This window comes from Aspergillus pseudoviridinutans, assembly GCF_018340605.1.
Source record: "Aspergillus pseudoviridinutans IFM 55266 DNA, scaffold_1, whole genome shotgun sequence".
Classification (NCBI taxonomy): domain Eukaryota; kingdom Fungi; phylum Ascomycota; class Eurotiomycetes; order Eurotiales; family Aspergillaceae; genus Aspergillus; species Aspergillus pseudoviridinutans.
In genome coordinates this window covers 4,954,421-4,981,904 of record NW_025091281.1, presented here as the reverse complement: position 1 = coordinate 4,981,904, position 27,484 = coordinate 4,954,421, and the positions used below count along the sequence as shown (strand labels likewise).

General features: G+C 49.1%; 12 protein-coding genes across 12 annotated transcripts; 5 read left to right on the top strand and 7 right to left on the bottom strand.

Annotated features, from left to right (window-relative positions):
• Positions 1 to 33: 33 nt before the first annotated feature.
• On the top strand, positions 34 to 882 carry Asppvi_001725 (uncharacterized protein; the record flags this gene model as incomplete). Its single annotated transcript, XM_043298018.1, has 2 exons — positions 34 to 225; positions 298 to 882. The coding sequence occupies 2 exons, from the start codon at positions 34 to 36 to the stop codon at positions 880 to 882; spliced, it is 777 nt and encodes a 258-aa protein (XP_043153953.1).
• A 1,255-nt stretch (positions 883 to 2,137) lies between these two features.
• On the top strand, positions 2,138 to 2,932 carry Asppvi_001724 (2OG-Fe dioxygenase family protein; the record flags this gene model as incomplete). The annotated part of the gene is made up of 1 exon (XM_043298017.1): positions 2,138 to 2,932. The coding sequence occupies one exon, from the start codon at positions 2,138 to 2,140 to the stop codon at positions 2,930 to 2,932; it is 795 nt and encodes a 264-aa protein (XP_043153952.1).
• A 784-nt stretch (positions 2,933 to 3,716) lies between these two features.
• Asppvi_001723 (uncharacterized protein) lies at positions 3,717 to 4,157 on the bottom strand (the record flags this gene model as incomplete). The annotated part of the gene is made up of 1 exon (XM_043298016.1): positions 3,717 to 4,157. The coding sequence occupies one exon, from the start codon at positions 4,155 to 4,157 to the stop codon at positions 3,717 to 3,719; it is 441 nt and encodes a 146-aa protein (XP_043153951.1).
• A 555-nt stretch (positions 4,158 to 4,712) lies between these two features.
• Asppvi_001722 (uncharacterized protein) lies at positions 4,713 to 5,674 on the bottom strand (the record flags this gene model as incomplete). The annotated part of the gene is made up of 2 exons (XM_043298015.1): positions 4,713 to 5,385; positions 5,409 to 5,674. The coding sequence occupies 2 exons, from the start codon at positions 5,672 to 5,674 to the stop codon at positions 4,713 to 4,715; spliced, it is 939 nt and encodes a 312-aa protein (XP_043153950.1).
• A 1,936-nt stretch (positions 5,675 to 7,610) lies between these two features.
• Positions 7,611 to 8,323, bottom strand: Asppvi_001721 (uncharacterized protein; the record flags this gene model as incomplete). Its single annotated transcript, XM_043298014.1, has 2 exons — positions 7,611 to 7,980; positions 8,061 to 8,323. 2 exons carry the CDS (start codon positions 8,321 to 8,323, stop codon positions 7,611 to 7,613), a joined length of 633 nt encoding a protein of 210 aa, XP_043153949.1.
• A 1,052-nt stretch (positions 8,324 to 9,375) lies between these two features.
• On the bottom strand, positions 9,376 to 10,088 carry Asppvi_001720 (uncharacterized protein; the record flags this gene model as incomplete). The annotated part of the gene is made up of 3 exons (XM_043298013.1): positions 9,376 to 9,713; positions 9,781 to 9,868; positions 9,924 to 10,088. The coding sequence occupies 3 exons, from the start codon at positions 10,086 to 10,088 to the stop codon at positions 9,376 to 9,378; spliced, it is 591 nt and encodes a 196-aa protein (XP_043153948.1).
• A 2,497-nt stretch (positions 10,089 to 12,585) lies between these two features.
• Asppvi_001719 (uncharacterized protein) lies at positions 12,586 to 14,116 on the top strand (the record flags this gene model as incomplete). Its single annotated transcript, XM_043298012.1, has 5 exons — positions 12,586 to 12,631; positions 12,687 to 12,802; positions 12,880 to 13,137; positions 13,190 to 13,333; positions 13,388 to 14,116. 5 exons carry the CDS (start codon positions 12,586 to 12,588, stop codon positions 14,114 to 14,116), a joined length of 1,293 nt encoding a protein of 430 aa, XP_043153947.1.
• A 202-nt stretch (positions 14,117 to 14,318) lies between these two features.
• Positions 14,319 to 16,553, bottom strand: Asppvi_001718 (uncharacterized protein; the record flags this gene model as incomplete). Its single annotated transcript, XM_043298011.1, has 2 exons — positions 14,319 to 16,261; positions 16,316 to 16,553. 2 exons carry the CDS (start codon positions 16,551 to 16,553, stop codon positions 14,319 to 14,321), a joined length of 2,181 nt encoding a protein of 726 aa, XP_043153946.1.
• Positions 16,554 to 17,690: 1,137 nt separating this feature from the next.
• Asppvi_001717 (uncharacterized protein) lies at positions 17,691 to 20,321 on the bottom strand (the record flags this gene model as incomplete). The annotated part of the gene is made up of 1 exon (XM_043298010.1): positions 17,691 to 20,321. One exon carries the CDS (start codon positions 20,319 to 20,321, stop codon positions 17,691 to 17,693), a length of 2,631 nt encoding a protein of 876 aa, XP_043153945.1.
• Positions 20,322 to 21,179: 858 nt separating this feature from the next.
• On the top strand, positions 21,180 to 22,519 carry Asppvi_001716 (indoleamine 2,3-dioxygenase; the record flags this gene model as incomplete). Its single annotated transcript, XM_043298009.1, has 2 exons — positions 21,180 to 21,476; positions 21,527 to 22,519. 2 exons carry the CDS (start codon positions 21,180 to 21,182, stop codon positions 22,517 to 22,519), a joined length of 1,290 nt encoding a protein of 429 aa, XP_043153944.1.
• A 546-nt stretch (positions 22,520 to 23,065) lies between these two features.
• Positions 23,066 to 23,962, top strand: Asppvi_001715 (type 1 glutamine amidotransferase; the record flags this gene model as incomplete). Its single annotated transcript, XM_043298008.1, has 3 exons — positions 23,066 to 23,300; positions 23,360 to 23,595; positions 23,678 to 23,962. 3 exons carry the CDS (start codon positions 23,066 to 23,068, stop codon positions 23,960 to 23,962), a joined length of 756 nt encoding a protein of 251 aa, XP_043153943.1.
• A 345-nt stretch (positions 23,963 to 24,307) lies between these two features.
• Asppvi_001714 (uncharacterized protein) lies at positions 24,308 to 26,258 on the bottom strand (the record flags this gene model as incomplete). The annotated part of the gene is made up of 5 exons (XM_043298007.1): positions 24,308 to 24,949; positions 25,011 to 25,536; positions 25,607 to 25,807; positions 25,875 to 25,960; positions 26,043 to 26,258. The coding sequence occupies 5 exons, from the start codon at positions 26,256 to 26,258 to the stop codon at positions 24,308 to 24,310; spliced, it is 1,671 nt and encodes a 556-aa protein (XP_043153942.1).
• Positions 26,259 to 27,484: the final 1,226 nt, after the last annotated feature.

Genomic DNA, 27,484 nt, shown 5'->3' with positions numbered 1-27,484 from the left:
ATCAACGAGCACCGCAGACACATCTTGATACATATGGCTGCCGTATTCCGGAACTGGGCGCGTGTCGGCTTCATAGAGGGCATCTCTGGGCACATCAGCGTCCGAGACCCAGAGTTTCCAGAATACATCTGGATGAACCCTATTGGGAAGCATTTCGGGTTGATGAATGCCAACGACATGCTCTGTATCAGTATTGCAAATGGAGCAATTGTTGGTGGGAATAAAGTAAGTTGCCACCGTTTGAACCCTCCGATTGGCATTACCATGATGCTCATGAGCTGGTTCTGCTCCTGGTAGACTAGACCTGCAAACTCACCTGGTTTCTTCATCCACTCCGAGATCCACAAAGCTAGGCCAGACGTGCATGCTATCTGTCATGCACACACAGTTGCTGGGCGCGCATGGGCAGCGTTTGGACGACCATTGGACATGATTACACAGGATGTTTGTACCCTGTACGGGGCACTAGTGGCAAGCAATGATTACGGCGGAATTGTCACTGCGGAGGAAGAAGGTCGACAGATCGCGGCGATGCTGGGAAGCAAAGGGAAGGCTGCCATCTTGCTCAACCATGGTCTTATCACAGTGGGCTCGACGGTTGACGAGGCCTCGTTCCTTTTGGGGCTGGTAGATCGGAGCTGTGATATCCAGTTGCGGGTGGAGTCTGCCTGTGCAGGCAACCCCACATTGAACAAGCACATCATTCCTGACAGTCTAGCGAGGAGAAACAGTGACATGGCAGGAGAGCGAAATTGGTTATACGAAGAGGCACAGCCAGACATTGAATATGAGATCGCGATGGCTGGGGGGGCAATCCAGGCGGGATTGGAAGATATTATGGTGGCCCCACCATCTTCGACATCACCAAGCACTCTAGTGTAAAGGTAGAAAATGTATGGCCTGGCCGATCAATCAATCAATAGTCAATCAACCGATCAAAGTTCTATCCCAAGCCATTACTCATGCAGGCGATTCGCCATGAAGGAACATGATAACCGAGCGCCTGAATCCCATCGTCCTGAAATGTCGAAAAAAGGAAAAACGGCATACAGCCACACTGAAAAAGCAGTAACCACAGCTAAATCACCCACCGCGCGGCATGATGTGTTCTCTGTGCTATCACGGGGTTCTCCAACATTCTTGCGTCATTCCATGTAGTCGTTCCAATTCGTGCGGGATCTGACCCGGAGGGCCCTTCCTGGGCTGCAGTTAGTCCCATCTTAGCCGTGCCTTTCACATATATTCCAAGGTCACGTAGACTATTTGTTCCTTGCAGTGTGCGCCTGTTTTAGCATGATCTTGGCCAGCTAACTGGACGTGAGAGATGTGACTGAGCAGCTCTGGTTTATGCATGAGTTCGGGGGCGTAGCGAATCGCCTGGAATGGCCGGGATGCTCCCCTGTACTCGCAGGCGGCTACTGCATGAGATCCCAATCTATCATTGCTCCAAGTATATAGGGTTGTTCTTCTAGTCTTGCGTCCCGGGCACTCTTGCTCAAAAATGAGAGTCCCCAATTCTGGTGCGCCACACTCCAGACTAATGCAAAGTGAAGGGACATGCATGGCGGCCTGATACAGCATGGAGAGTATTTGTCGGTTTGCTGTAGCTTCTGTAAGCTGCAGGTTGCAGCGCGTATAGGAATTGGGTGGAAGCTGAACTCGGAGGATCAAATAAATGAAGTCTGAAGATACTTGCTGATAATCTTAGCTGCTGGTCTACGCAAGTTTCCTCACTCCGACTTCGAGCTTGTTCATTACTAGCAGTCCAGATCCCTTTTATCAAGCCCCCTATTATCTTCATAGAATGCTGTTATCAGCTATTGTTGCCTATAATCAGGCTACTCTGCATCTGTCGAGCAACCGCCTATTTTCCCGTGTCGCCAAAAAACCAATATTATCAAGTTTCCTTACCTCACGCAGGCATCACAACCGTTTCTTGACCTGCGCCCGCGTCATCGGTGTCCCCAAATACAGTCGGCAATGCTACAGCACGCAGAACACGGTTGCCGTATCAAAACCGCAGCTAAATATCAATGCATATACACTCAACCCAGATTTCTATAAGGGTATTTCGCGGATCATGAGACTACGACAAAGGTATATTAAAGACCGCACGATCTTCATCGAAGGGCACGTAATGGCCTCGATCCTGAAACACCTTGGCGCACGAGAGGAGGATTTCCGTGCGCTACAAGACGTAAACGACATCAATGTCGGTGATCCAACGCTGCCCTTTCGAAAATCCCGCAACGGACGATTCTGCTTCGACCTTAGCACCCGCTCTGTCCGCCGCTTGGAATTCCAGCCCTTCGCGCTCTCCGCGGAAGAAGACTTTGTACGGCATGACTCCGACATGATGCGTGTCTTCGACGAGATAGGCGATGACATCCAGCTTAACACAGTGTTCCAAGCGCTCCTCGTTTTCAAGGCCATCATGTTCCATGGAGTTATGACAAAGATGCGTCCGAGGCTGGACTACGGTCAACATAAATGGGTGTGTACGCTCTTTGCGCTGCGCACAGTTACCACCCCCGCATTGCTAGGCGAGCCAGCGCTTGAAGGAGTACATGCAGATGGAGTTGACCATACCATGACAACCTTTTTGAAAAGCGATAATATGGCGCCGAATAGCGCGGCGACCTTTCTGCATGACCTGCGTGAGACTACCGGAATCAGGCTAAATGAGTCGAGGCCGGAGTTGATTAGAGGCAATGCACAACATCGGCACTTCTTGGATACAATTCTGATTGTAGACCATGAGCTGAAGCATAGTCTGTCTCCGGTTTATGCGGTTGATAGCGCGAGGGAGGCTTATAGAGACATGTTGATCTTTTTTACTCGGAAGCCTGTCACAGAAAGCCATATATCAGCAGGCATTGATTCGTTGAATCCCCATAAAGGGATGCCAATGGAGGTCCCACTGTTTGTTTAACTTCGGACTACGGACCTAGTCCCCCCTGGAATACCAAAGATCCCTTACAAAAGCCATCAGTACGGCCTTGCGTCCAACAATGAATAAAGGGCATGCATAAGAAAATATGCAAAGCCTGCGGAAGTGTATGACTACTCCAGCGCGAAGATTTCTTAGCCTTGTTTCCATTAGTCCTTCCGACCTGCAAATCTGGTGGTGTACATAGGTAAAGCACATGAGGTAAAAGTATCCATATGATTTCAATGTAATTATGTTATCCCTGGAGCACAGGATAGACTGAGAGCCTCTCATTAGACGTCTACGGGATGGGGTTGGAAAGCAGGTAGCCAATAAGTGCCTCTCTCGACCAGCTCTCTCATCATTCTGTCCTGCTGAGGACCTTCCCCACGGTGTGATCCAAAGTCTCCGTTGGTAGAGAAAGAAGCTTGTTGACGCTTTTCTCGTACTCCAAACATCGTGGACGGCGCGGGTTTTTTCCTCCTCCGCATCCACGTACGTAACCTTCCATTGTCTACCCGTGGCACTTTCAAGAGCAGCAAGAATTCCGCGCTGGGTGACCGTCACTGAGTCAATAAACAGCCGTTTATTTCTTGTGGGCTGGGGGAGGAGCAGTGCATTCCTGACCGCCAGACTGATTGTGCTGCATGTAGTACCTGACCAGCGATCGGAACCGTCATTCAGCAAGGTAGCGCGCTGTTCAGATAAATGGTAACCCAGGAAGGGACCCATGACTCTGGTCGGCGGTTTAGCGTCACGAAAATTCCGTTCGTGAAGATTTGGATACTTAAGGGTCGATGAACATCCCCGTCACGAACGCTGTCCATTCCAGCCCATCCTGTTCCTTGCTCCTCAAGTAATCCACCGTCTCCAACTTCGGCGTTACAAACTGGGGTAACAGTTTCCGGGCCTTGTTGTTTCTCCTGCTGGGAACAAACTCCGACGGGACAAAGCGTCTGACACCTGCGTTGACCGCCGTATCGATGAACGCTTTCTGCTGCTGGGTGCTGTCATCTCGAGCGGTGATGGTCGACACCACAACATCTTGCCCTTTGAATGCTCTCAGCAGTTCGGCTGCCGGATAGGAATCCGCCGTCCGGTGTACCGTCAAATGGTTGGGGAAAATGGACACAGCAAAACGAGTGTCCGCATCGAGTGCGGCGACAATGTGGGGGCCTAAAAGGCCTCCTGCTCCAATAGCGATAACTTTTGTCTTGGTGATGGCCATTCCGGCCTGCTAGAAGGTTAGACTCAAGGGAATTTGCCGCTCCAAAGGTAGGGGGTTGTGGACTATAACAAGCTGCGGACGGTCTCCTAGACAACCCAACCAGGGTAATCTCGGATTCAAGGGACTATCGAGCTTGTGTTGCTTCGTTCGCGGTGAAGCTGCCGGTGGGCTGCAGATTTACCTTGCATGATGCTACAAGATATGATAGCGCAGGAGTTATGTATCTTTCATACGCAAGGTAGGCTTGTTGCCACCCCGGGAGTTGCAAGCGATTCTTTAGCCCTCTGTGGGTAGTTCAATGTCAATCAGTTTTACCTTGTAGTTGGTTTTGTTAGCGTAGTCCGAGAATTGGATTCCTGCAAAGTGCTCGTTTGAATCACAGCTGTCTGGAGCACTAGCTGACATAAAGATCCGGTACCTTGCTCTACTTTTGACCCTTTGTATGTTATTTGCACTGGACAGACTCTACGACTATCAAATTCCCATAAAATGAAGTCAAATTATCTACTGCAGGTAGCACAATGTGTACACGCACATATGTGTCTGCATGCACATCTAGATCTCCGCCAACGCCGAACGAAAGAAAGGGTCCTGGATGAGAGCATCCATGACTGCCGAATCCAATGAGAGATATCTATCCCACGGGACATCGTGAAGGCTGTCGGATTCAGCTTTTGCCTGCCGTGGCATAAAGATACACAGTCCATCTGGTGCCCCAACGGTCGGCACATCGAATCTAACTGAACCGAACCCTGATCCAAAATCAAGGCCGCACGCTTTCAAATGTCGCCAGCTCGCGATACTCATCATACCTGAGAACTTCATATTTACTGTGCTCCAGTCATTCTGGTCCTTGACGTACAAAATCAGGCTACGGACATGATCATCGTCACAGGATGTCAGCCGCGCTCGAACTTTTAATGCAAGCTGTGCAATGCGCGATTTTCGCTCGTCATCGACTTGGTTGCAATGGCAGAGTCGGGGATTGAACCCGGTGCGCATGACGGTAACCATGTTCTCGAGGTAGCCTCCAGGGACAGAGGGCTGAAGCTTGTTGCGGAGATTGACCGCCATCACGATGTCTGATTCTTTAGGCGGGCGGTTCATACTAATCTGGGCCTGGCTGATAGACACTGCGAGGAACGCAGTGAAGACATCATTGCTCGAGACCCACATGGGGTCGATACCCCGCTCGTGCAGAATAGCGCTGCATGTTTCCTTAAGAGCCCTGATCTTCTCAGATGCAAAGACGAGTCGCGTGTCCTGACATCAACGAGCATCTCAAATGCCAGCGGGTCGATGGTATATTCCTCATCGTGGTCTCTTCGTCTATTGTCCGGAAGCGTCGCATGGAGAATCATGTCCCTCGACGCATTTTCTTTCTCGGCATTTGTTGGCAACTCGGCTGCAGGTAGTCCCCGGCAGCATAGGGCAAACACCTTGAGGAGCGTGCCAGCTCCCGTTCTGTCTAGAACGGTATGGCTGAACCTCAGGCCGAGAACAATGCCGTTGCACATGAAATTTGCTTGGAATCTGAGGACTGGCCTCGGTCATCGGGTGGAATAAAATGGGGTAATGGAGAGTAGGACTTATCCCATCCGCTTTCTGGTGATGTCGTCTGTGCAGGGTAGTTGACCACCAGCAGCATAACTTCGACCTCGAGTTGCATAAGCGAACCGCTAAAATCGAAACCAACCCTCACCCAACTCGCAGCGGTTTGGGTTCGGTCCCTAGCCTAGGGAATTGCACCAGTTTCGGTTTCCCTAGGGGGGAACTGGTTCGAGTTCAGTTAAAACCATCGGTTAAGGTTTTTGAGGTTTTATCCGCCCAGGTTAACCAACCCTCATCATTTTGCTTAGTAATCACTAATTTCTAGTGTTTCTCTAGAAATATTATTACTGCTAGATAGCCTAGTATCTAGTCTACCTAAATATGAAATATCAGTTCAAAATATCTAGTGGTTGGTGAGATATAAGGGAATAGTCATTTCTGTCACTGGTAGGTATGAAAGTGGTGGTGGTTTATATATGCACATTGACCTTTGATAATCACTATATCTAAGAAAAACTTTTAACCACTATGCATTCAACCCTATAGATATTGAATTATTATTATAGATATATATTGAAATGACTATAATTACCATATATTTCATATAAAAATAATAATTTTATATAAGTATGCTAGATAGGCCCTAGGCATAGGCCTAAGATAGGAGAAATTGAATTCTGAAAACCATTGAAGTTAATCCTTTCAGGCTATATAAATCAAAACCGAACCAAACTGAATCTAATTATAGTTAGTTAGTGACTACCTATCTAGGCCTAGTGGCGGATTTTGTAGTGAAACTTAAACCACAGAACATATTAGGTTTAGTTCTAATTTCTAAAATTTGGACTCAAAATCACAGCGGTTCAGTTCCAACTGGGGTTGGACTCGCCGGAACTCGGACTAAATGCAACTCTACCCAGGCATGATACGTCCTTTCCACTACCCTGTACAGCACCCTCTTTCCGAGATCTTGTGCCAAGTGATCTTTGAACTGTTCAGCTTCAGCCCTCAATCCATCCCATTCGCACGTGAGGATGAGAATATTGTTAGGTAGAGGAACGGGTAGGAATGAGTCTTAATGAGAGGACTCCATCACACGAAAGGCCCACAAAGATTAAGGTTACCACTACAAAGGATAGAGGGGTGGAAAGGAGATCATAAGAGGAGAGGAAAGAGAGGGAAATTTGATTTGAGAACTGCCAGTTTGTCATTCAAAATCTCACAGCATGATTGCTGCACTATAGGATATACAAAGTAGACTCTGGCATTTTGAACAAACTATTAAGGCTAATTTTCTAATTCATTTTAATTCATAAATCTGTGCCTATTGGAAAGTTTGCAAAGGGGAAATGTGCGCATGCAACTAAGGAACAAAAATAAAAAGGTGTCAATTGTTTGGTCGTCTGTCTGATAAATCTTCTCTTTGCCTATGTCCTATTTTCTAGGCCTTACTGGGCTGAGTTTTGCTCCATATGTTTGCGCATGAAAGAAAATGACCTAACCAACAGCTGAGAAACAACGGAATCGCTATTTATAGGTTTGCCTTTGACAAGTAATGGGACGCCCACCTTTACAACCTGTATGGACTGAAGAGACTGTAACTAGTTAATCTAGTTCACAAGGCCTGTTGCTTGACAGACGAGAAAGACAGATATCCGACCTTATTCCACACAATATCTGCATTTTTCACTGCCCCTCACCTATTGCGTCAAAGATCATTCGTTGAATTGGATTTTCAAATGCCCCCTATGCCCAGCCCCGCGATAAAGAAGGAAGGATGCACCAGTTGGGCTGAGAGCAGATCACGATATTACACGGCCCATAGTATGTACACTCGGCAAATCTGTTTGATGGACACTAAACTATGTATGTGTTTCTTTTGACTGATTAGTCCAGTGGAGGTCAAAAATAGACGGTGGGACTGGCGATGGCGGGCGCCTCGCTTTGTCCAACTTGTCTGCGATCATCCAAGAAATCTTGTTTTTGCAAGACCAGATGCTGAATAGTGATATGCTTGCATAAAGTCCGCAGCCAATCAACAATATGACCCAAAAGATCATACTCGGTTTGAGCTCGTTGGGCGAAGTCTCTGGACCACTCTTCTCGAGCCCCTTCCGTTTCGCAACTGAAAATGGAGATGAATTGCACCGTCCTGGTCTGCTCGCTTTGGTTCGATGAAGAATGATGGTCAATGACCCATCCTTGGCTCCGTGGTATCAGAGCAGACCAAGGACTGTAGAGTCCTCCGAGGATCTGCTGTTGATGCGTAGTGCTATTCAATCGAGTATTGACATGTTAGTCGCCAGTCTTCCAACAAATAAAAGATTCCGCAATGAGAAACCATAAACGTACGCCAGGTAATTGGAAAAGACATATTCAAATGAGCGTTGGTCCCTTTCGTTCTCCGAGACATCAAAAATGATGATGTCCATATTCGGACGAACATCCAATCGACTTGGACCGACAATTCCTCTATGGGATAAGTCCTTTATAGCATCGCCACACCCATCTGAGAATTCTTGAATGGACTGTTGGATTTGTGCTCGAATTTCCTGCTTCCAGTATTTGGATTCTCCGAGACCTTCAAGAACAGCCGTGTGATTATTCATCGACATCCTAGCTAGTCACGGAGGAAGCCACACGTACCTATGAATAGTGAAATCTTGTCACCATCTCCTTCTTTCTCTCCCTTGGCCCAGAAGAGCTGGGGACAGTCTCCCAGCCCCCAGAGCTTCCTTCGAAGACCCTCGAATAGACTATCTACCCGTGGGTTTCCAATCTGAGCCCAAAAAGAGATCATTTCCATATTGCTGTCTGAGGAGTAGCCTTGCCGCTGGGACAAATGATGTTGGGAAATTATTTCCATGGGGCACCAACCACCAGCGGGTCCACCGGCAATGCGCTGAGGAGGGGTTTGTCTCGCCTGTCTCATATATTCTAAATGAGGTCGGTCCTTGCCTCCTGAGAATGTAAATTCGTTCACATTGTATTCAGGCCTTATAGGCGTCTGAAAAACTAGGTGGTTTGTTTGAAAATGCACAGAGACTGGAAGAAGACCTGATAGCTGTAGCCCAGAAGTTTTGGAAGACACTTGATTAAGCTGGCTTGTATAGGCTGAGACCATGTTCGTTGCATCTTTCATGAGCTCTGCTATATGGTCCTTGAGATTGTGGACATTGGCTTCTCGGAGTCGACACTGATTACCCGCCTGTATATGTGGTTTCCAGAAGAGCAAACCAACAAAGAATCGATCTTCAGAAACTTTGTCTGCTTCAAGCCATTGCCCACAACAACATATTAATCCAGACTCGGCAGCAGCATTACTGAGGTGCGGGGCAAATATTGTTTCCCATTTGGTTTTGAAGCTTGGTTTCTTATCGATCTGAGCAGCAGAGAGCATAGCAGAGAACTGGAAGGAGACCAGTTCAAGGACACTATCAAAGCTGAAGAGCGCCCCGAATTCGTACCCTTTGGTCATTAGGATTTGAATTCTCGAGCGGTTGGTTCCAAATTGCGCGTTAGGCTATTCACGTGATGAACCATGTCAGCCCTTAAACTGTCACTTTGTTTCGCAATGTGCCCTTCCTGCCTGCTCTCTCAGCAGTTGAATAGACACTGCTTGCGTATGCCACCCGCTTGACTCCGATGTCTTTCATCGACGAGGCTGTCACCCACCCAGTCCCCATTTTATCTTCAGCCGAGCCGCAGAAATCTCGTCAAAGTATATTCGAGCATTTTCGTTCACGTAATCACGAGTAACGATATCCATTGCAGTGGCCTGCGATGCGTAGTCTACTGTACGGCGGTCGCAAAGCGTGAGCGGAAAGTCGTATACTGGCCCTCTTATTGGCTTCCATAGGCTGGTGAAATGCAGAGTAAGCTCTTGGACACGCTGTTTTTGGGAATCTGGACAGAAGTACTTTACAACGACGAATCTTGAACAACTCTTCGGGTGGATGTTGAACTGCTTCATACTGCATTTTGCAGCCGATGAGGCCGTCATATCTGCATTCAATGAAACCGATCAGTGTACGAATTTCAAAAGGTTACATGTACGGTTAAGAGCACGTACCAATGTGCACATAATCACTCGGTTGGTTTGTCTTGAGCTCGTGTCGTTTTAAATCCTCAGATAGCCAAAGAGGGTGACGTTTGCGAACCTGGATTCCTATCAATCAGCCTTTTGAAGCCTCCCGTCTTTGGGTCTTTGCTTACTGCGTGTTCTAGGATTTCAACTCGGGCAGCATTTGGGAACAAAAACCGGGCATTCGATTTGTATTTGGGGTATAGGATTTCTTCCACTTTCTTGTCATAGTAATACTCCTCAGGGGTCAAAGGACAATCAAGACGCAGCTGAGCAAACCCCCACTCGAAGAACATCTCTGTCGGCGGAATGCCCAGATTCCGAGCATTACAGATGTGGACAAAACGGTCATCGGCGGTTGTGTTTGTTGAAACAATGTCGGAGTCGTACTCGAAGTACAAAAATATGGTTTCACCAGCTGGTGCTGGTCGTCTCTGGCTAGATACTGGATCTTCGCTTTGAACGAGTCATCCGAGTCAACATTAGCCATTGCTGCTGTATTGCTTCCTCCAGGCTCCAGCACTCTTTCAACGCTCTTGCTCGGATATTCCCTGCAAAACGAGAGGTGGTTCCAGCGGTATAAGCAGATTCGATTCTTTTTGTTTTGCCGCAAAAGCCGATTACTGCTTTTCTAGCCGGAGGACGGGCTTACGGCCCCATATTGGAACTCGAACGCATTGCGGAGAAAAGGCAACGTCGAGCTAAAGGAATCTAAAATTGGCAGACTCGAATGGGCGGGCTCGGTAGATTCCTCAATTCTCTACCCCGCAGTTTCTTGCAGTCGCGGCCAAAATGATCGACCTAAGCACTTCAAACCGGCACCAAGTAAGATGAGCGCTTGGCCCACGAGATTCTACCGGTCCCCCTTGGGTCCATCCTTGCCCCTGACTCGGACACTTGCTCATACGCAGTACGACCAGTGAGGGGGATAGAATGCTCATCCCGTCCAAAGAGATCTAGCCACAGCCTCAAGTTCTCTCACTCCGCTTTGTTACCTAGACAATCGTCCTACCGCCATGCCCAATTAGGCTCTCAACTCCCCAAAGGCTGTCGCGTGATTGGCTAGGTGCTTATCTCAAGGGCTGAGCGAAGTGGGGTACGAATGGGAAGGCCCACCTCGCCTCCAAACAATCCGCAGCGGCCCGAAAGCCTATTTATGTATGACCCGCGAGGACTAGATGAGAATGAGACACTTGAGGCCTCGGGAAGGCTTTGCTGCAGCTGCACACTAATGCACTGTAACCCGCGCCTATTGCGCTAGACAGGGAGCTCATCCATCTAAATATTGCGCTTTTCTCCACGTACATATGTAGGGTCGGTATTAGGTAGAGCCGGGACGCTTAACGCCGGAGATTACACATGCATTTGTAAGCACTATATACTCCGTACGGCTCCTGTGAGCCGTGCTAGACTGGGGTTTCATCCTTCGAAATGTCTGACCGGCATGAGTGAGCGTAATGGATTGCGCAATACTTATTTGCTGCTTAAGTCAACATGATAACCGATGTAACTTGGTCCAGTGTTCCGACTACAATGCGGAGGGTATTTCCCCTCCTTTGTGATTTCGCGTTGACACTGTCCGTCATAGTCTGCGCTATACCTGGATCAACGTAGTCGTAGCCAGCGCATCATTTTTGCGTCGTAGACCTCGGGATAACACCATTATCTTCGTTTCTGGAAGCGGTTGGCGACGCCGCTTCTTTTGGGGACAAAACGCAGATCACCCACCTGATGGTACCTTTCGTATGGAAGCACTGCCAACTTATGCCGATCAATTCCCGCCTATACTAGTGCAGCATAGCGTCTTCCTCCATACCTACTAAGTAACAGACAGTAGTCAGGGTCAATGCTGATCAATGACGGGCTACCAATGCGCTACCACCATACATCCTAGATGGGTTTAGGGTACCCGAGTGGACCAGTGATAAGTGCTGCTTTCAGTTCAGCCCCAAGGATAGCTGTTACAGCCCAGGCAGCTTGGCATATGTCTTAGGATGCTTGTATGTTTCAGGATGCTTGCTTGGTTGCCATCAAGCATTAAGATCCCTGGTGATCCAAGATAATATGAACAGCGCTAACCGGCCTTGTGACAATCCCCTAATTTCAGTTGTCACCTTATGATGCCACCTCATATATGCATGATATCAAGGAGCGTGTGCACAGCTTGCCAGGGGTTGAATGCTTCAATCCTTCCAAATATGCAGTTATGAAGCCCGCAATGTGATGAGGCGTTAATGCAAGGCCCCCCATATGGGGCGCTTGCTTGGTTGCCATCAAGTATCAAGATCCCTAGTGATCCGAGATAATATGAACACCACTAACCTGCCTTGGAACAATCCCCTAATTACAGTTGTCACCTTATGATGCCACCTCATACATGCATGACATCAAGGAGCGTGTGCACAGCTTGCCTGGGGGTTGAATGCGTCAATCCTTCCAAATAGTAGCTTTAAAAAGTCACTATTCCCACTACGGGTTATATAACTAATCCTAGTCAGCTGTAGCCAATTAAGAGCCCGGAGAACACACACAGACGGAATTGTCGGCATGGCTAGGTTACAATCAATGGATCTTGACCTAATTCACAAAGCCACTGACGCTATGCGCTAAGCAGTTCATAGGGGATGCTAAGGTCTTCCCAGTCAGGGCACTCTGATCTGCTGTGTAGGTGGGAGGATACTACCCTCTATATCAAGGGAACCCCTGATGCACAGGAGATCCGATCATAGTTTCATCATTGCAAGAGCAGTGCACAAACCGCAGTAGGCATGTTCGCCCAGAATATATTTCAAGATGAGGCTCCGTCAGGGCGAAGGAGCGCTGGATGTAGCGGGTGCAGGTTGGTCCTCGGCAAAGCAATACCACGGCCAAGCGTTGTACTGACAAGGTAGCAGGCGTGCGAAGAAAGGCTGCGATATGCGGTTCCCGGTCTGTGGAAGGTGTCTCCGGCTCTCGCAGACATGCTATAGGGGAGGAGCAGACAGTAACATTGGGGAGGGTATTGCATACGGTCAGCTTGGCAATGCTTTGACGGAGTATGCTCAGGATACAGTCGACCAACATCCCAGACAATCTGACACAAGGAAGTCCGACAAGAAAGGCAATGACCACCCGAGATGTTTGGGAGAGTGGTCCGATATTCTGCGTTACTTTGCCGACCACGAGCTCATTCGAGGTCTTGTCGCTGCCTGCAAGCTCCACACCGCCGTCCCACAAATGAATCCTAAGCAAGCTGCAAATATCTATGGAGCTGCGTTGTCTTCGATCCGCGAAGCGATACAAGGAGGGTGGCAGGTTGCGGACGATACTTTTTTGGTGGTCACATTGCTTCTTTATATATACGAGGTTAGTAACACAACCTTGACATCACCGTTCAGTCGTTGCTGATTCGGAGTAGCGGTTCTACTGGCCAGAAGGAAGATCAAGTCGGAGCTGGATGATCCATATCCAGGGAGCAATCAGTCTCGTACAAGCCCGCGGTTTGAAGCAAGTCCAGACAAAGGTTGGACGCGTGATTTTTCGAAAAGCCAGAGATATCATTGTGAGTAGACTGTTAGACTTGTTGTCATTGCAATGCTGACCGAAATATAATCAGCTTGACGTCGCATTCTGCAACAGCGTAGTACCGCCTTACTTTCTTATTCTGGGCAGTCAAGCGATGGGAAGAGACGTTCTATACCGTGCCCATGATCAGCTTGCAATCCTTGAGACTAGAACGATCGTCCTGTACCAGCAGTACCGCCGCGGTGATCTTGACCAAGCCTTCCTCCAGACTGCTCATACTCTTCAGCAGGATCTCATGTACAGGCAAAAGATGACTGTCCGCCTGCCATGCAATTCGCTTAGGCATCGTCAAGGCAGCGGTCTGATCGATGGTGACGAACAAGAGAAGGAGGATGAATACTTGACCGCGGTACAAGATCGATGGAGTGGTGCTAAGCTACACATATTTCGGCTGGTTGTTTGCCGCGTTCAAAGTGCTGTCTTTCGAAGGCTTTGGAACACCTCTTCAATTGGTTTTGAAGAGCTCGTCCCCTGTTGCCAGAATTGTCCCACTCGCACTTCTGAGATTATGTGTAACAGCGCAGCAGATGTCATGGATGACTTTGGGTCGATACATCTGTTGATGCATTCTCCATCCGCCACACTCGGAATGCACGGCGCGATCTTCACGGCATCATCATGCCTGGAGAGCGAGCTCGAAGAGTTAACGTTGGCATCTTGCGGCGTGCAGAGCGACGCCATCATCACCCCAACACAGCTGAATTCCATGAGGAGAAGCAGTCGGTGGCTTACAGAATGGTCAAGGATGCTTGCATCATAGCATTACTGGAGAAAAGCGATATGGAATTTGTGAGTTGGTCGAAGTCCAAAAGAGTCCTGCAATCGTTATTCTTTAGAGTAATCCTATTGTAGCTATCACTTGATAGACTGTCTAGGTCGAAAAGAATATTCTCAATGAAGAATCGACCTTGCCCTGTAGACCTGAACAGTACGTATCTCGTTTCTGTGCATCTTGTTGATCTTCATTCTACCAAAGTTGTTTCTGTTGTATCCTCCTTGAAATTGTGCACGCCGTTGGTCTTCGGGACGTGCACACCGTTAGCCACATTATCTGGAACATCGTACAACGCATGATTCATCCTGCCGTCGAGAATGGCTTCATAGATAGTAGCAATCCAGTTGCCGATGATCTTTCTTGGCCTCGCATTCTCGCCGTATATGACGGTATCCTCTGAACCTGGGTGCTCACCCAAACCCTGATGGAATGGTACGGCGAGCTCTTTCCTGACCATGCGGTAGAGCGCTTGGGACCCGACTCCAAGATACTGTTCTGTGGTCGGCTTCGCACAAAACCGGCGGAAAGCGGCCTCGTAAATGCCGGTGGCTTTGCTTTCGACATTCGATCTCCAGTTTTGCACCAAGCTTAGCGCCCATGGCTCAGAAGGCATTTGATTGGAGTCCTTGAGGACGCGTAGCAACGAGAGGACAGCGCCGTCAGCGACTGCGTTGAAACGCTCTGCATTATCTAGACGGGAAGATGCTCGCCAGCAAGATGTAAGCTGCTTTCGGAGTTGCACCTTGTATAACTCGATTCCCTTCGGTTCCACGCTCGAGGCGAAAAACGATCTCAGATCAGTTTCCAAGATTGAGTACAGTTCGTCAAGGTATTCGATTTGCATGACTCGAAGGTCCAATGCCTGACAGCCGACGTAGAGACAGGTGGCGCCCATCAGGGACACTAGTTCCACAGCCTTCTTGGTCATGCGGGAAGACAAAAGGGCGAGTGAATTGATCGATTGGTTTCCCATCTCGGCGGATTGTACGTGGTTGCTAACTGGGTTGGCTAGGAAGCCAAGTTCGGACATGTACGCTGCCATGTTAACGTCGACACCCTTCATAGTGAAGGAAAGGCTGGGATTGTCAGCGCAAAGATTTGCGGGCAGACCATTGTTGAGATTAGCATCGATGAGTTCGGTCGATTGGGCAAAGAACAGTTTTCCAAGCATCTGTACCGCGAGGCGTGTCTTTTCCATGGCAGAAGTAACTGCTGCGGCTTGGAAGTTCGCACCGTAGTAGACCTCCTCGGCTTCAGCATCGACGATAGGATTGTCTGCCGACGAATTCAACTCAGTGGTGATCTGTTTATTAGCGGAGAGCAGATCTTCCAGTTGCGGTCCAATCCATTGAGGTGTGCTCCTGAGCGCATATCGATCCTGGACAAGTCCTTCCGGGGCATAGTCTTTGCTGTCACGAATGCCCTTTGCCAGGTATGAGCCCTGCAGCATTGCTAAGATATTACGGCTGACCTCGATTTGACCTGGGTGGGGTCGTGCCTCGCTAATAAATGGATGGAAGCTCTCCGAGTTTCCAAGCATTGCCTCAACCGCCAACGCTGTGAATGCTTGTGATAGCGTTGCCACATGGTGTGCCTCGTACATAACGATAGAAGCCAGACCAGCCGATGAGGCCGTGCCATTGACAAGACCCAAAGCTTCTTTCGGTCCAAACCTTATCTTTGGGATTTGATGTTGTGCCAGAGCTGCTTCCGCAGATAGGATCTTGAGAGATTCGCCTTGTCGCTGGCAAACCTTGATATCTGGGTTGCCCTCAATAGCACCAGCCATGAACGCAAGCGGCATCAGATCGCCAGACGCAGAAACAGATCCCTTCAGCGGCACCATTGGAACGATGTCATGTCGAAGCAGTCTCAAGATGGCCTGTAGGACGTCCATGGTGACTGCAGAATGCCCCCGAGCAGTTGCGTTACATCTCACCAACATCGCGGCTCTGACCCAGGACATTGGCATCGATGTCAGCTCAGAACGATGTTCGGCGATTCCATCATTTATAACTTGGTCGGATGCAAGAATGACTCCGCTTTGCGTATGTTGGAGTAGAGAAATCTGCAGCTTGTGTACCTTGTTCGTCCTGGAATCTGCACTTCCACCGAATCCTGTAGTGACTCCTGATGAGTGTAAGTATATCTACTTCATGTTTCGAAACGCAAGTGATGCCTTACCATAGACAGCACGGCCTTTCTCGAGATAGTGGTTCAACTGTTTCACGCTTTCGTGAATGCGTGCGCAAGTGGGTTCGTCCTCGGTAAGGAAGGGCTGGCAACCTCCTTGTGAGACTGCAAAGACCGTGGCGATATCGAGCTCCTTTCCCGTAATGGTTACACTGCTGCCGTTCTTAAGACTCTGAGCTTTTCTCCACAAGTCGCTTGCGGTCTGGAAGTGTTCAGAGCTGTGAGACATAATGGGCAACGAATGTCAGCGCTCAAGAAGTAGCTGAAATTGCTCTATTGTTAGCGCAATGTTAACAAAACTGGGAAATGTTAACACAACGAGAACATGTTTTCTCCTTATATGTTCTGCTGCATCTGTGTTAGCGACAGGAAGTTTGAACAATCCCTATAGAGCACTACCACTATGCCGTATTCGGATCGACTAGGTGGCGCCAACGGCTCCTTCGCGCTTTCGGCTCCTTTGCGCCTCTCACTCCCACCTGCATAACATGCAGGAGAAAGACCAACCCAGCATGAGAACGCGTTTAAAGGAGCGATATAGCTTGAGATTTGCAGGGAATGTCTGCGGAGTTTACAAAGCGGATGTTAACCCCACAGGAAGTGTAGAAAGAACTAGACTAACAATTTTCGCCAAGTCTATATAACTATACCCTCCCAGAACTTCCAATAGTGATCCCCAATATACTTAAACGCGTTGGACAAAGCTATATCGTTAATTTAATAGATATAACGGCATATCTAAAGATACCTTTGTTGCTTAGTGGCTTTAGACGGACTTTGGAAAGCAGAAAAGTTTTAAGTGGGATATAAGGCGTTTAGCTGCGTAATAGCCATCATGAATTGCAGTGCTACCACGAATTTTGGCATGCAACCTGCACGTTCTGAACCCACAGCCCCATGAGGATTACCTTAAGCTAGGGCATTGGTCGCCGTAAGTTTTCGGTGGCACTCTCCGTACGAGTTGGCAAACCCAAGGGCTACCCATGGCTGCTCTGAGCCCAAAGGGTCTCGAAGTTTTCCATAGGCCGCAATTTCCGGCGGCAGAGTTCGTATCCACGAGGTGTCGAGGGTTCCCTTGAGGGTTTGTGATAAGCCTTAGCCGCATCTCCTCTTCTGCCGAATCCCCTCTTCTGGAAAGGCGCGAGGAATCATTGCCTTCTATCAGCTGAGTGGATTACCTCCTAGCTCGGGCACGCCGACACTCGCCCGGGGCGGCGGAAGAAATAAGGTTCTCCTCTCGTCAATCACTGACCCCTCGAGATAGGCTATTCTTTAATCTGTAGCAACTAAAAAATCCATGGGTTGGATGCTGTGGTTTTATTACGAGGCGTACATTCTAACAATATACGACCGTACAATTCAAATCTCACTTATCACCCTGGCTAGTCCCACGATCGCGTAGCAAACCACCAAATCGCAATTTGCTCCAAAGTACGATCTCCTTCCACAGCGTACGATCGCAGTGCCGGAACATCTTACCATCCTGTGGCTGAGAGAAGAATTCAACCTCTTCACCCGAAGAAAGTCGGGAAACATATTCAACGCAACGATCCATCGCCATATGGAGGCAACGAGTGTACAGAGTCTCCTCGGTATCACTTGGCAGGATCGGTGGGGCCACCCTGTCCAGAACCGCACCGCCGTCGAGTTGTGGTGTCAAAAGATGCAATGTCGCAGCTACTTTGTCCAGAGCCCCGTCATACAAAGCGAAAAAGACACAGTGGTTTCCTTTGTAGTCAGGTAATGATCCCATGTGCAAGTTGATCATCAGCCCACCTCGCTCGTTCAGCTTTTTACCAATGTACTTGGTTCCAGAGACAATGGTCAAATCAGGCTGCCAATCATCCACTGCTTGCCAGACTTCCTTGCAGTTTAGACTCTCAACCGTGAGGTCAGGTTGCGGAGAAGTATAACCACAAGGCATGAGGCGAGAAAAGTAAGTTTGGCGTTGGCGTGTAAGCCCGAGGGCCTGACGACGCATGGTATGATACCACATATACCATGCGTCCACGTTGCGCCCTTTCCGTTTCAGATGAGTTATCTGACCTGTGTGCGTTTCCACGATACACCGAAAGAATGGTGCGACTTTCTCAAGGCAATACCGCAAGTAAGCATGCTCGGGACCGTCCGAACAAAGCAACAGTAGTCTTAGCGGCCTAGATGAATCGATACGATGGAGCAGCCGCGGTTGCGAAACAGGACGCACATGACCCGAGACTTCATTGTGCCGACCGCGCTTTGGGTGAAATAGAACATGTATAGGATCGTGCTCGCCGGTGAACGCCCGGTGGACTGCGCGAGCTATGGCAGGAGCCTGAGCAAACCCGCCCGTGTTATTACCACCAGTGATGATGAATCTTCCGCCTGAGACGGTCGGGACAGTCTCGAACACTCCTAGTCCTGTAGGCGTGAAAGGCCGAATGCAGAATTTTTGTTTGCCTCCAGTCCAGAGAGAGCCATTCCGTTTGGCCAAATCGTATGCCTGCGGAAAATATGTTCGAGCCACAGTCTCCAACTCACTGAAAAGAAGCTGGAGTTCCGGATTGTCGGCTGCAGGCCTACCAAGTCCTACAAATCCGTATCCACCACCGAAGACAAGTATATCTTCTCCTGTGTGAGGGTCGTTCGCCAGTGTGATATTGATGTCTTCCACGACATGCCCGCGTCGATGGAGCTTGATCGAGTTGCTCAATTTTGGCTCAAGATTAGGGATCTGTAGCCATACACCAAGAACGCCTTGGATCGCACTTCCAGAAACTGTACCCTCGAGAAGCTTGTTTCCCAACACTCCGGGGCTCACGACATAATGATCCGCTTCGAGCAGCTTGCCTTCATGTGATTCAAGCCCTAGTACACGTCCGAGAGTATCGCGTCTTATATTACTGATAGGGTGGTTCCAGTGGAACTCGGCACCTTTGGCCCTTAGATCATCAATGAGTTTCGCAACGAACTGATGTACGTTCAGAGTGAAGCCGGCGATGGTAAAACCTCCCGCCAGCTGATCTGTTGCTGCGGCCGAGCCAAAGGTGGGGTGTACCTTCAAGAACTCTTGAAGCTCATAAGTMTCCAACATTGTACCAAGACCAGTATTAAGCTTGATGGACGCTTCTAGGTCGTCTCGCTGAACATACATGCGGGTGATGCCCTGATGTAGACCGACTTGCTGAAACAGGTGTGGTGACACTTGCATGAAATCTTCCCAGAGCTGCCCAGCTTGCCGGTTGATTTCGTATATATCCTCTTTGAAAGCCCGGGACAACCATCCCGGCAGGCTCTCAAAGGATTCGACCCAGTCCAGTTCAGCAGATGTGAACTCGTCGGGTGGTTTCACACTCCATCCGCCTGTGCTTACGGTCCGCCTAAAGATTGTGTCCATGCTTGAATATATCTGGTTACCCTGTTCATTGTAGTTGTCCGCTTCGGTGCGCGTGAACATCCTGGCATCCCCACCACAATGCGTCGTCCCTAGTTTCGTCCAATCCTGGGTTGATCGCGGGTCCGGGCCTGCGTCATGGACTTGAACAGAGTATCCACCGGCGGCCAGATAATGTGCATTGATGAGATTCATGATCCCCGCGCCAACAAGGATCACTACGCCCCGGCGATTGACCAGTGTCTGCTGAATTCCGGTAAGTCGTCGAGTCTGGACATGCTGTGCTTCAGCGCAACGAAGCACTTGTTCACAGAACGAAATTGCTTTCAAGCCCTGCTCTGGCCACTCAGCGATATGGACCATCTTACTGTCGGTATAATCCTGTATTCGTCGTATGTTCTGCACGTCCCGAACTAGCATCAACCTTGACGAGAGAGCGTTGTGGCCGAGCCATTGTCTCATCAGATTGCTGTCGACCTCATCGCCCCCGCATATCCAGATATCAACAGGTAGCGTGCTGAGCAATGAATGAATGTCTGTAACTGAATCGCAAAAGAAAACTCGATCAGACTCTCCAGCCACCTCCCGAAAAGCCGTGGTTCCGACGCTGATGAGAATCCTCATTTTTTGGGCGACAGCACCTGAAGAGGGGAATAACCACAGTGAGCACACTTGTGGTAATTCAGTGGAGTAAAAGATTGCACAGAATAGAATGTTGAAGGACTTTGCCGATATGAGTGGCTATCTTTCTCAAGAAGCAATGATCGCGCTGATGTATATTCTCCTACCAGAGCGACACGCGTCCTTGCGGAGCATGCATGTTGGTCCTATCTGAGCGACTATATTGCTTTCGTAGCCCATTGATTAGTAGCGACTTTGACTCTTGGATCGGGTGTAAAGACTGAATGCAGCACCCCTGAGCTGTTCTCGATCCCGGCAGTTACCCGTGTGGGATATCAATAGGCACCAGCACGCGTTTGCCAGCAATGTTGCACATGATGATCTGCGCGGACAGATCCTATGCGCCAACGAATCCTTTGCGCGGACGAATCCTTCGGGCCCCGTCGTCCACGGTCAGCCGAGGGCAGGGGCTGGGAGGGGAACCCTGTCAGATACTTTGCGCGGTCACTATAACAGCTACCGTAATATTTTACACACAGCACCCATTTTCCCCTGCGTTGACACTGCGCCGCTCCTAGTACCGTTTCGTTTTAGCTAACGTGCGAATGTCACCTTTGACTCCGCTCAGTAGTCCTTGTGAAATATGCTGACACCCTCCGCGGTTTCTGCCAGGCAACGTCACATCTATCGATGAATCGGAGTCGAGCATTGCTGTGACTTAAGGTATGTTCATGGTAGATCTTTCATATGCGATTGTTCCCAATGCCTGGGAAGGAATCCGTGCAACTCTGAACAAAGTCAGAGTGATACGCGGACTATTCGAACCCTTATTCAGAATCAGAAGCGCATTCATAAGCCAGAATGGCTTCTGATATTGGGCTACCTATACCTGAGGCGTACGATGTGTCGCCTAAAACCGGGTTTCTGCCCGAAGTTGTATCCTGCGAGTCCGATTTGCACCCATACTACCAGCCATGGATCCGCGTTACTCAGGACTTACAAAATTTGATCATGGACAATCGAATACGAAACGTCGTTGACGAGCTTCCGGTCCTGAGCTGTGAGGGTCTCGAGACAATATCGCAGCGAAGAAAAGCATACTCGATGCTGGGCTTCATTTGCCATGCATACATTTGGGGAGGTGAAGAGCCGGCAGAGGTATGATGCGGAAGAAATCATTTAAATCCTGCGACTGACCCATACTCTAGATTATCCCGGAATCAGTATCGAGCCCGTTCTTGTTGATCTGCAAGTCACTGGAACTGCCTCCCGTTGCGACCTATGCTGGATTAGTACTGTGGAATTATACAGTTGCACAGGACATTGAACCGCTTTATCGTATTGATAACCTTTCAACTCAGATAACCTTCACGGGTGCGATCGATGAGAGCTGGTTCTACCTCGTCTCGGTAGCTATCGAGGCTAGGGGTGGTCCATTAGTCAGGGCCACCTTGGATGCAGTTCGTTATGCGCGAGGGAACGAAGTCAATGCGGTTGCTGCTCAGCTTATATGTCTTCTCGAGGGCATCCAGGATATATGCGCGTTGACACAGCGCATGTATGACAACTGCGACCCACACTTCTTCTACAACAAGATCCGTGTGTTTCTCGCCGGCAGCAGGGGAAGTCCAAAACTCCCCAATGGCGTATACTTTGATAATGGAACACGTCCAATGCAACCAGTTCGATTTGCTGGAGGATCGAATGGCCAGTCGAGTCTGATCCAACTCATTGACCTCGCTTTGGGTGTCAGACATCACCCAACCAAGATCCATGCAGGGAAACGGTTCACTGATTCGGTCCACGAGGAAGAGTCTGAGTTTGTGGCAAGCATGCGGGACTACATGCCTGGTCCCCACCGCCGATTCCTAATCCACTTCGCCAAGGTTGCCAATATTCGAGCCTTTGTCGAGATGAACCGAGATCACGAACAGCTTATCAACTCATATAATGCTTGTATCGCTGCTTTGGTGAGATTCCGAGACATACACCTGCAGATCACAAATCGCTACATCCTTCTCCACAGTAATAGTAATGCGAGGAGGCGGCAGGGAGCTTGCGAGCCATGCCAAGTACATAGTCTTACTACCGCAGAATTGAGTCACGAGGACGGTGAAGTTGCTGCGCGGGKAACAGGGGGTACAGCGCTCCTTCCGTTGCTCAAACAGATCCGAGACGAGACCTGCTACGCGTACGCTTGAACTGCTCGCCGATCTGATTTTGGTGTTCATGGATATCAGGGATTCGCTGGATAAATGACCCCACGGCTGGGCTCATGGAAGCAAACTTTGATCGCTTGTCTTTGGTTATGCTGTGGTTAAAGAACATTGTCATAGCGTACTCTTGGAGGCAATAGATAGCGCGGATCAGATGATTGTGACTTTCCCAGAAAGGAGGGACGATGGAGTAGCCGTTCAAACTATAGGCTCCGTCCAATAGGCCGCATAACGATATCTTAAGCAGGCGATAATGCTACAATGGAAGGTAGCAATCCGTAGAGGCAAGCTCGTTCCTGTGGCCTCTCAGGCCACCATCGCCGATATTGTATGACGCTGAAATGCTGGTTAGACATTCAACACTTACGCGAACATGTCGTGTATAGTGTGCTGCGTCCGTGCGTGACTCTGCTACACCGTGAGGTATAAAGTGATGCCCACCCCAGCCAGATGTTCAGACACCTTCCAGCTTCGTACAGCAAAATTCACAGCCACACTTCAGAAAACCCTTCTGTTTCCAAGTCCAAAGATATGTCCTCTCCGCTTCGTATTGCCATACTGGAGTGCGATGAACCGATTGGAGAGACTAAAAGGAAATATGGATCGTTTGGCAACCTGTTCCATCTATTGTTCGCTGCAGGTGTCGTACGCCTACAGCGAAATAGCTCCAGAGAAGGCCCTGAAATTGTCGAATCCGCATATGATGTTCGTCTGGGGAATTATCCTTTGCTAGGCGACATCGATGCGGTTGTCTTGACGGGTAGCAGTAAGTATGTTTTTTGCGCGTTAAACTACAATACTTTCGCTGATGTTGGTACGCACAAGGATACGATAGCTTCTCAGATGGAGAGGAAAACTGGATTCTGCAACTTGTCGATTTTGTTGCAAACCTGCTGCATCAACAAACAAGGGTGAAAGTGATAGGAGTCTGTTTCGGGCACCAGATCATCGGGCGAGCATTGGGTGTGATGCCGGTGAGGAATGAGAATGGATGGGAGGTTGCGGTCACAAAAATCGAAATGACATCGAAGGCTCGACGATTGTTCGGTTTGCCTTCCCTGGTGCGTCACATGAACAAACAACCATTGCTGAGGGCTTCTGAATACTGAGCACCGTGACTGACCAAGAGATCCATCATCTTAGGCGCTTCACCAGATGCATCGAGACATGTTGCCTGCTTGTCCAGCAAACGTGGAGCTTCTGGGTTGGTCAGAGCGATGCCCGGTGCAAATCATGTACCGGAAAGGCCGTCTGCTAAGTATGCAGGGTCATCCGGAGTACCATGGGCGCATTGCGGATGAGTTGCTAGAGCGCCGCGGTCCTACTGTGTTTGGGGAGGAAACTTACAACGAGGCTAAGTCCCGAGTAAATTTGCCGCATGATGGAGCCGTGATAGCAGCGGTAATGCTGGAGTTTCTGCTTGAATGACTGCGGAACGAATCTAGAGTAAAATTTGGTTAAAGTTGTTGCACTTAAGGACAATTTCTGAGCATATGAATCGAGCTCAAAGAAATTTCCACCAGCTTGGTGAAAAACCTAAAAAAAGAAAGATTGTGGTACAATACTTTATGAGTTCGATGGAGCTTATCCAAGGATCTATTTACAATGACTATCGACATGTTTCTCGGGGGTCTCTACCCTTGCGAGAGAATGTAAGTAGCACAGTACGCTACAGAGACACGCCTATGTAAGACACATTGGGATGGTTTCCTGAATACGCAGAATCATCTCAACTGTCCAATAGCTGCGCAGAGCAACACATCTCTTTTAAGTTCACTCTTTCTTCTCATCGTCCTTCTTGATTGACCTCCACTCAAGGCCGAGCGCAGCTAGCAGGCCAACACTAACCAGACCAAGTGCGATGTAGAATACGTCTATGATAGCAGACTTATAGGCCAGTATGACCTGTGGTTGATAATCAACGGGCACCAAACCCTTCAGACCAGTCGCGCCATTTTGCTTGGCAATGGCTGGGTTAAAATTCGGGATGTTTTGTGTAAGATTGTTTGTCAGCTTGTCCAGGAACACATTCTGCGAGATGGATAGGAAGATGATGCCACCGAGCATCTGCACAAAGTTCAGCAGTACCAAGGCTGCAGGAACAAGTGGCTTCTCAAGCACGGTTTGCAGGGCGATGAAAGGAGGCTGGAATGCCATACCAACGCCGATACCGTAGATGATCTGGTAAGCTATCCATCGTGCTGCAGGCGTATGGGTTTCGAATGTGGCCATCAATGCTGCTCCAGTCACACTCAGCGCGCTGCCGAAAAGTAATGCTGGGTTGAAATAACCGATTGTAGATGTAACAGGTCCACTGGCCAGCGCGCAGATGGACATACTTAGCGTGGTCGGTAGATACATCAAAGCCGAATGAAGGGTATCTGCTCCACGCACTACTTGAAAATAGAGGGGGATCTACCGAACCATTAGCATCTTGCCAGCAGTGATGAGGTAGATTCTTCTCGATGGAACTTACGTAGTTGGCAAAGATCCACAAAGCGGCAAAATTACAAAAGCCAACCGCACAGCTGAAGGCGACATTTCGCTGTCGTAGTATTGGCAAGGGGATCATGCTGTTACTGCCACCGATATGCTCAACCACAAAAAAAAGGATGGCAAGCACACCGGTTACGGTGAGCAGGAGGATAATTCTCCAGTTCGACCAAGCATACGCCGTACCAGCCCATTGCAAACTCAGGATCAAGCAGATCGTCATGGGAAGCTCTGTCGCCAGCCCATACCAGTCGAGACGCTTCAACCTCTGAGTTACACTGAGTTGTTTCTCGTCCGCACTCTGGCGCAGATGACCTATACTGACGGACACGCCTAATGCAACAGCGCTTCCCAGACCCACGATAGTCCAGAAGTTGATCCTCCAATTGTCGGCATGAGCGATTGATCCGCTGATCAATGGCCCAAAAGCGAGCGCCGCGCACTCTACGGCGCCGCAAATGCCGAATATGATGGGTTGGATCTTTAGCGGAACGGTGTGTGCAAGAATGCTGCGCTATAAGTCAGCGCCGGGTACTTTTGTGGGAGTAACAGACTTTATCCATCATGCTTAATACTAACATGTACATGCCAGAGTTTATTCCTGCTGCACCGAGGCCGCTCACTGCGCGGCCAAGGATGAAGGCAGTAGACGTTGGTGCGGCAGCAGTAAGGATAGAGCCGGCGATAAAGATGGTGAAAGAGAGCACGTAAAGTGTCTTCATGGAGTAGAAGGTGTACAGTCGGCCCATCACCAAGATAGGCGCACACAAAGTTAACAAGCTTGTTAAGCACGATTAGCCCAGCAGTCCGAGGAGGCTAAATCATTATGCTTTTGTGCAATACTCACTATGTTGATTGGTACCAACCAATATCTTGAAGAGCGTCAAAGTGGTCGGTGAGAATCACAAGAAGGGTGCCAATACAACTGCTGTCCTACAACAAGCCTTGTCAATATTGTCCGTACTCTTTGTTGGTTTGCCTAATGCAGTTCATTCTGCACCATCAAGCTACCTACAAATCCAATGGTGAAATTACCAAGGAAAAGGCACGATAATAGAACGATCAACTGGACGCCTTGGAGACTGGGAGCATCCTGCGAGTTTTGACTGGATGTTGCTTCCTTGGTAGGGTCAACCTCTTTTCCTGAATGCGCAACGCCAGCCTGTTGCGTCGGCTTGGATTCTAGCCGGAAGTTGTCGTCGTCCGCTCTATGGATGTCCACCAACTCCATCGTTGTAGCTGATCTCCCTACTGAGTCACTGGCGGCAATGGAAGTAAACAGTCACAAGATGCAGTGGTACTCTTTGTGAAACATTGCAGGATGAAGAGATGACCGATGGGTGACGACGTCTGCCTACACACGTGCTGCTGCTAAGTCCTGTCACGGAGAAGGAGACAAACAATGCAAACAGCGCTTACTAAGCGTCGCTGCCTTTGCTTGCAACTTTATGACTTACGAATTTCCTTCCTGTCTTCTTTTTGTCTGTATCTACCATACAATCAATCATAAATCAGAATCATCGAGAATCGAGATACAGTTCATTTTCATCATTTCCAACGGAATCATCTCAGTCCTGAGGTTACGTGCGGAGTTAAGCCTAACAGGGTTAATCTACCGAAGGCTTAACAGAACCAAGCTGAACGTCGCCACCATCTAATCTAAGCTTTGAAGGATCTCTTAGGCGCCGTGCCGTCCAAAAACAGCTGCCTACATGAGACAAGCGTACGGACTGGCCCGCTTTCGGCTTCTGTTGCCTTCCAGATAGCGGACCGMAAGATCGCTCTACCAATCATTCTGTACGCTAATGCAGTCACAGCCCCCGACGTCGCACAGATTTTGCTATTGCATGATTCACGCTATCATAGTTTGGTTTGCAACGCAAGCGCGAAGGAGCGACCGGCGCAAAGGAGCGGCCGGCGCAAAGGATCCACCGGCGTCAAGGGAAATCAGAGCAGAATGAGCGATTACTTCCAAGCAAAATGTAACATCGCTGACTGGATATCAACAACTGAGGAATAGGCCTCTCGGTTTGAACGTCTGGACCTCCGTCACTACGTTGCCACTGCCCACAATTGTCATGCTTGGCCAATTGGCAATAATTCGTCATGTGGTGCTCGGAGCCCCTGCGTCTGTTGATGGAGCGCTGTAATACACATGAAGCGGCGATTAACGTCCAACCAGTGATAGTAAGAGGGAACGCGCAGTGTAAAGAGGTGAGGCTATGAATGATCACAATCCGCTCGAGACGGCTTGGACGACGACGGTAAGTCGGATCAGCCAGCGCATCAACAGGCTTCGGACTACGAACCAAAAAAAAAAAAAGGATGAGTCAAGTTAGCACCACCATGACCAATGCCTGAAGATCCGCTAGATCAAATACATTATTCGACATCAATTGGCATACGGAATAAGTAGTCCCATCAGCCCACTGACCCTTGTACCCTGTACCAGATTGA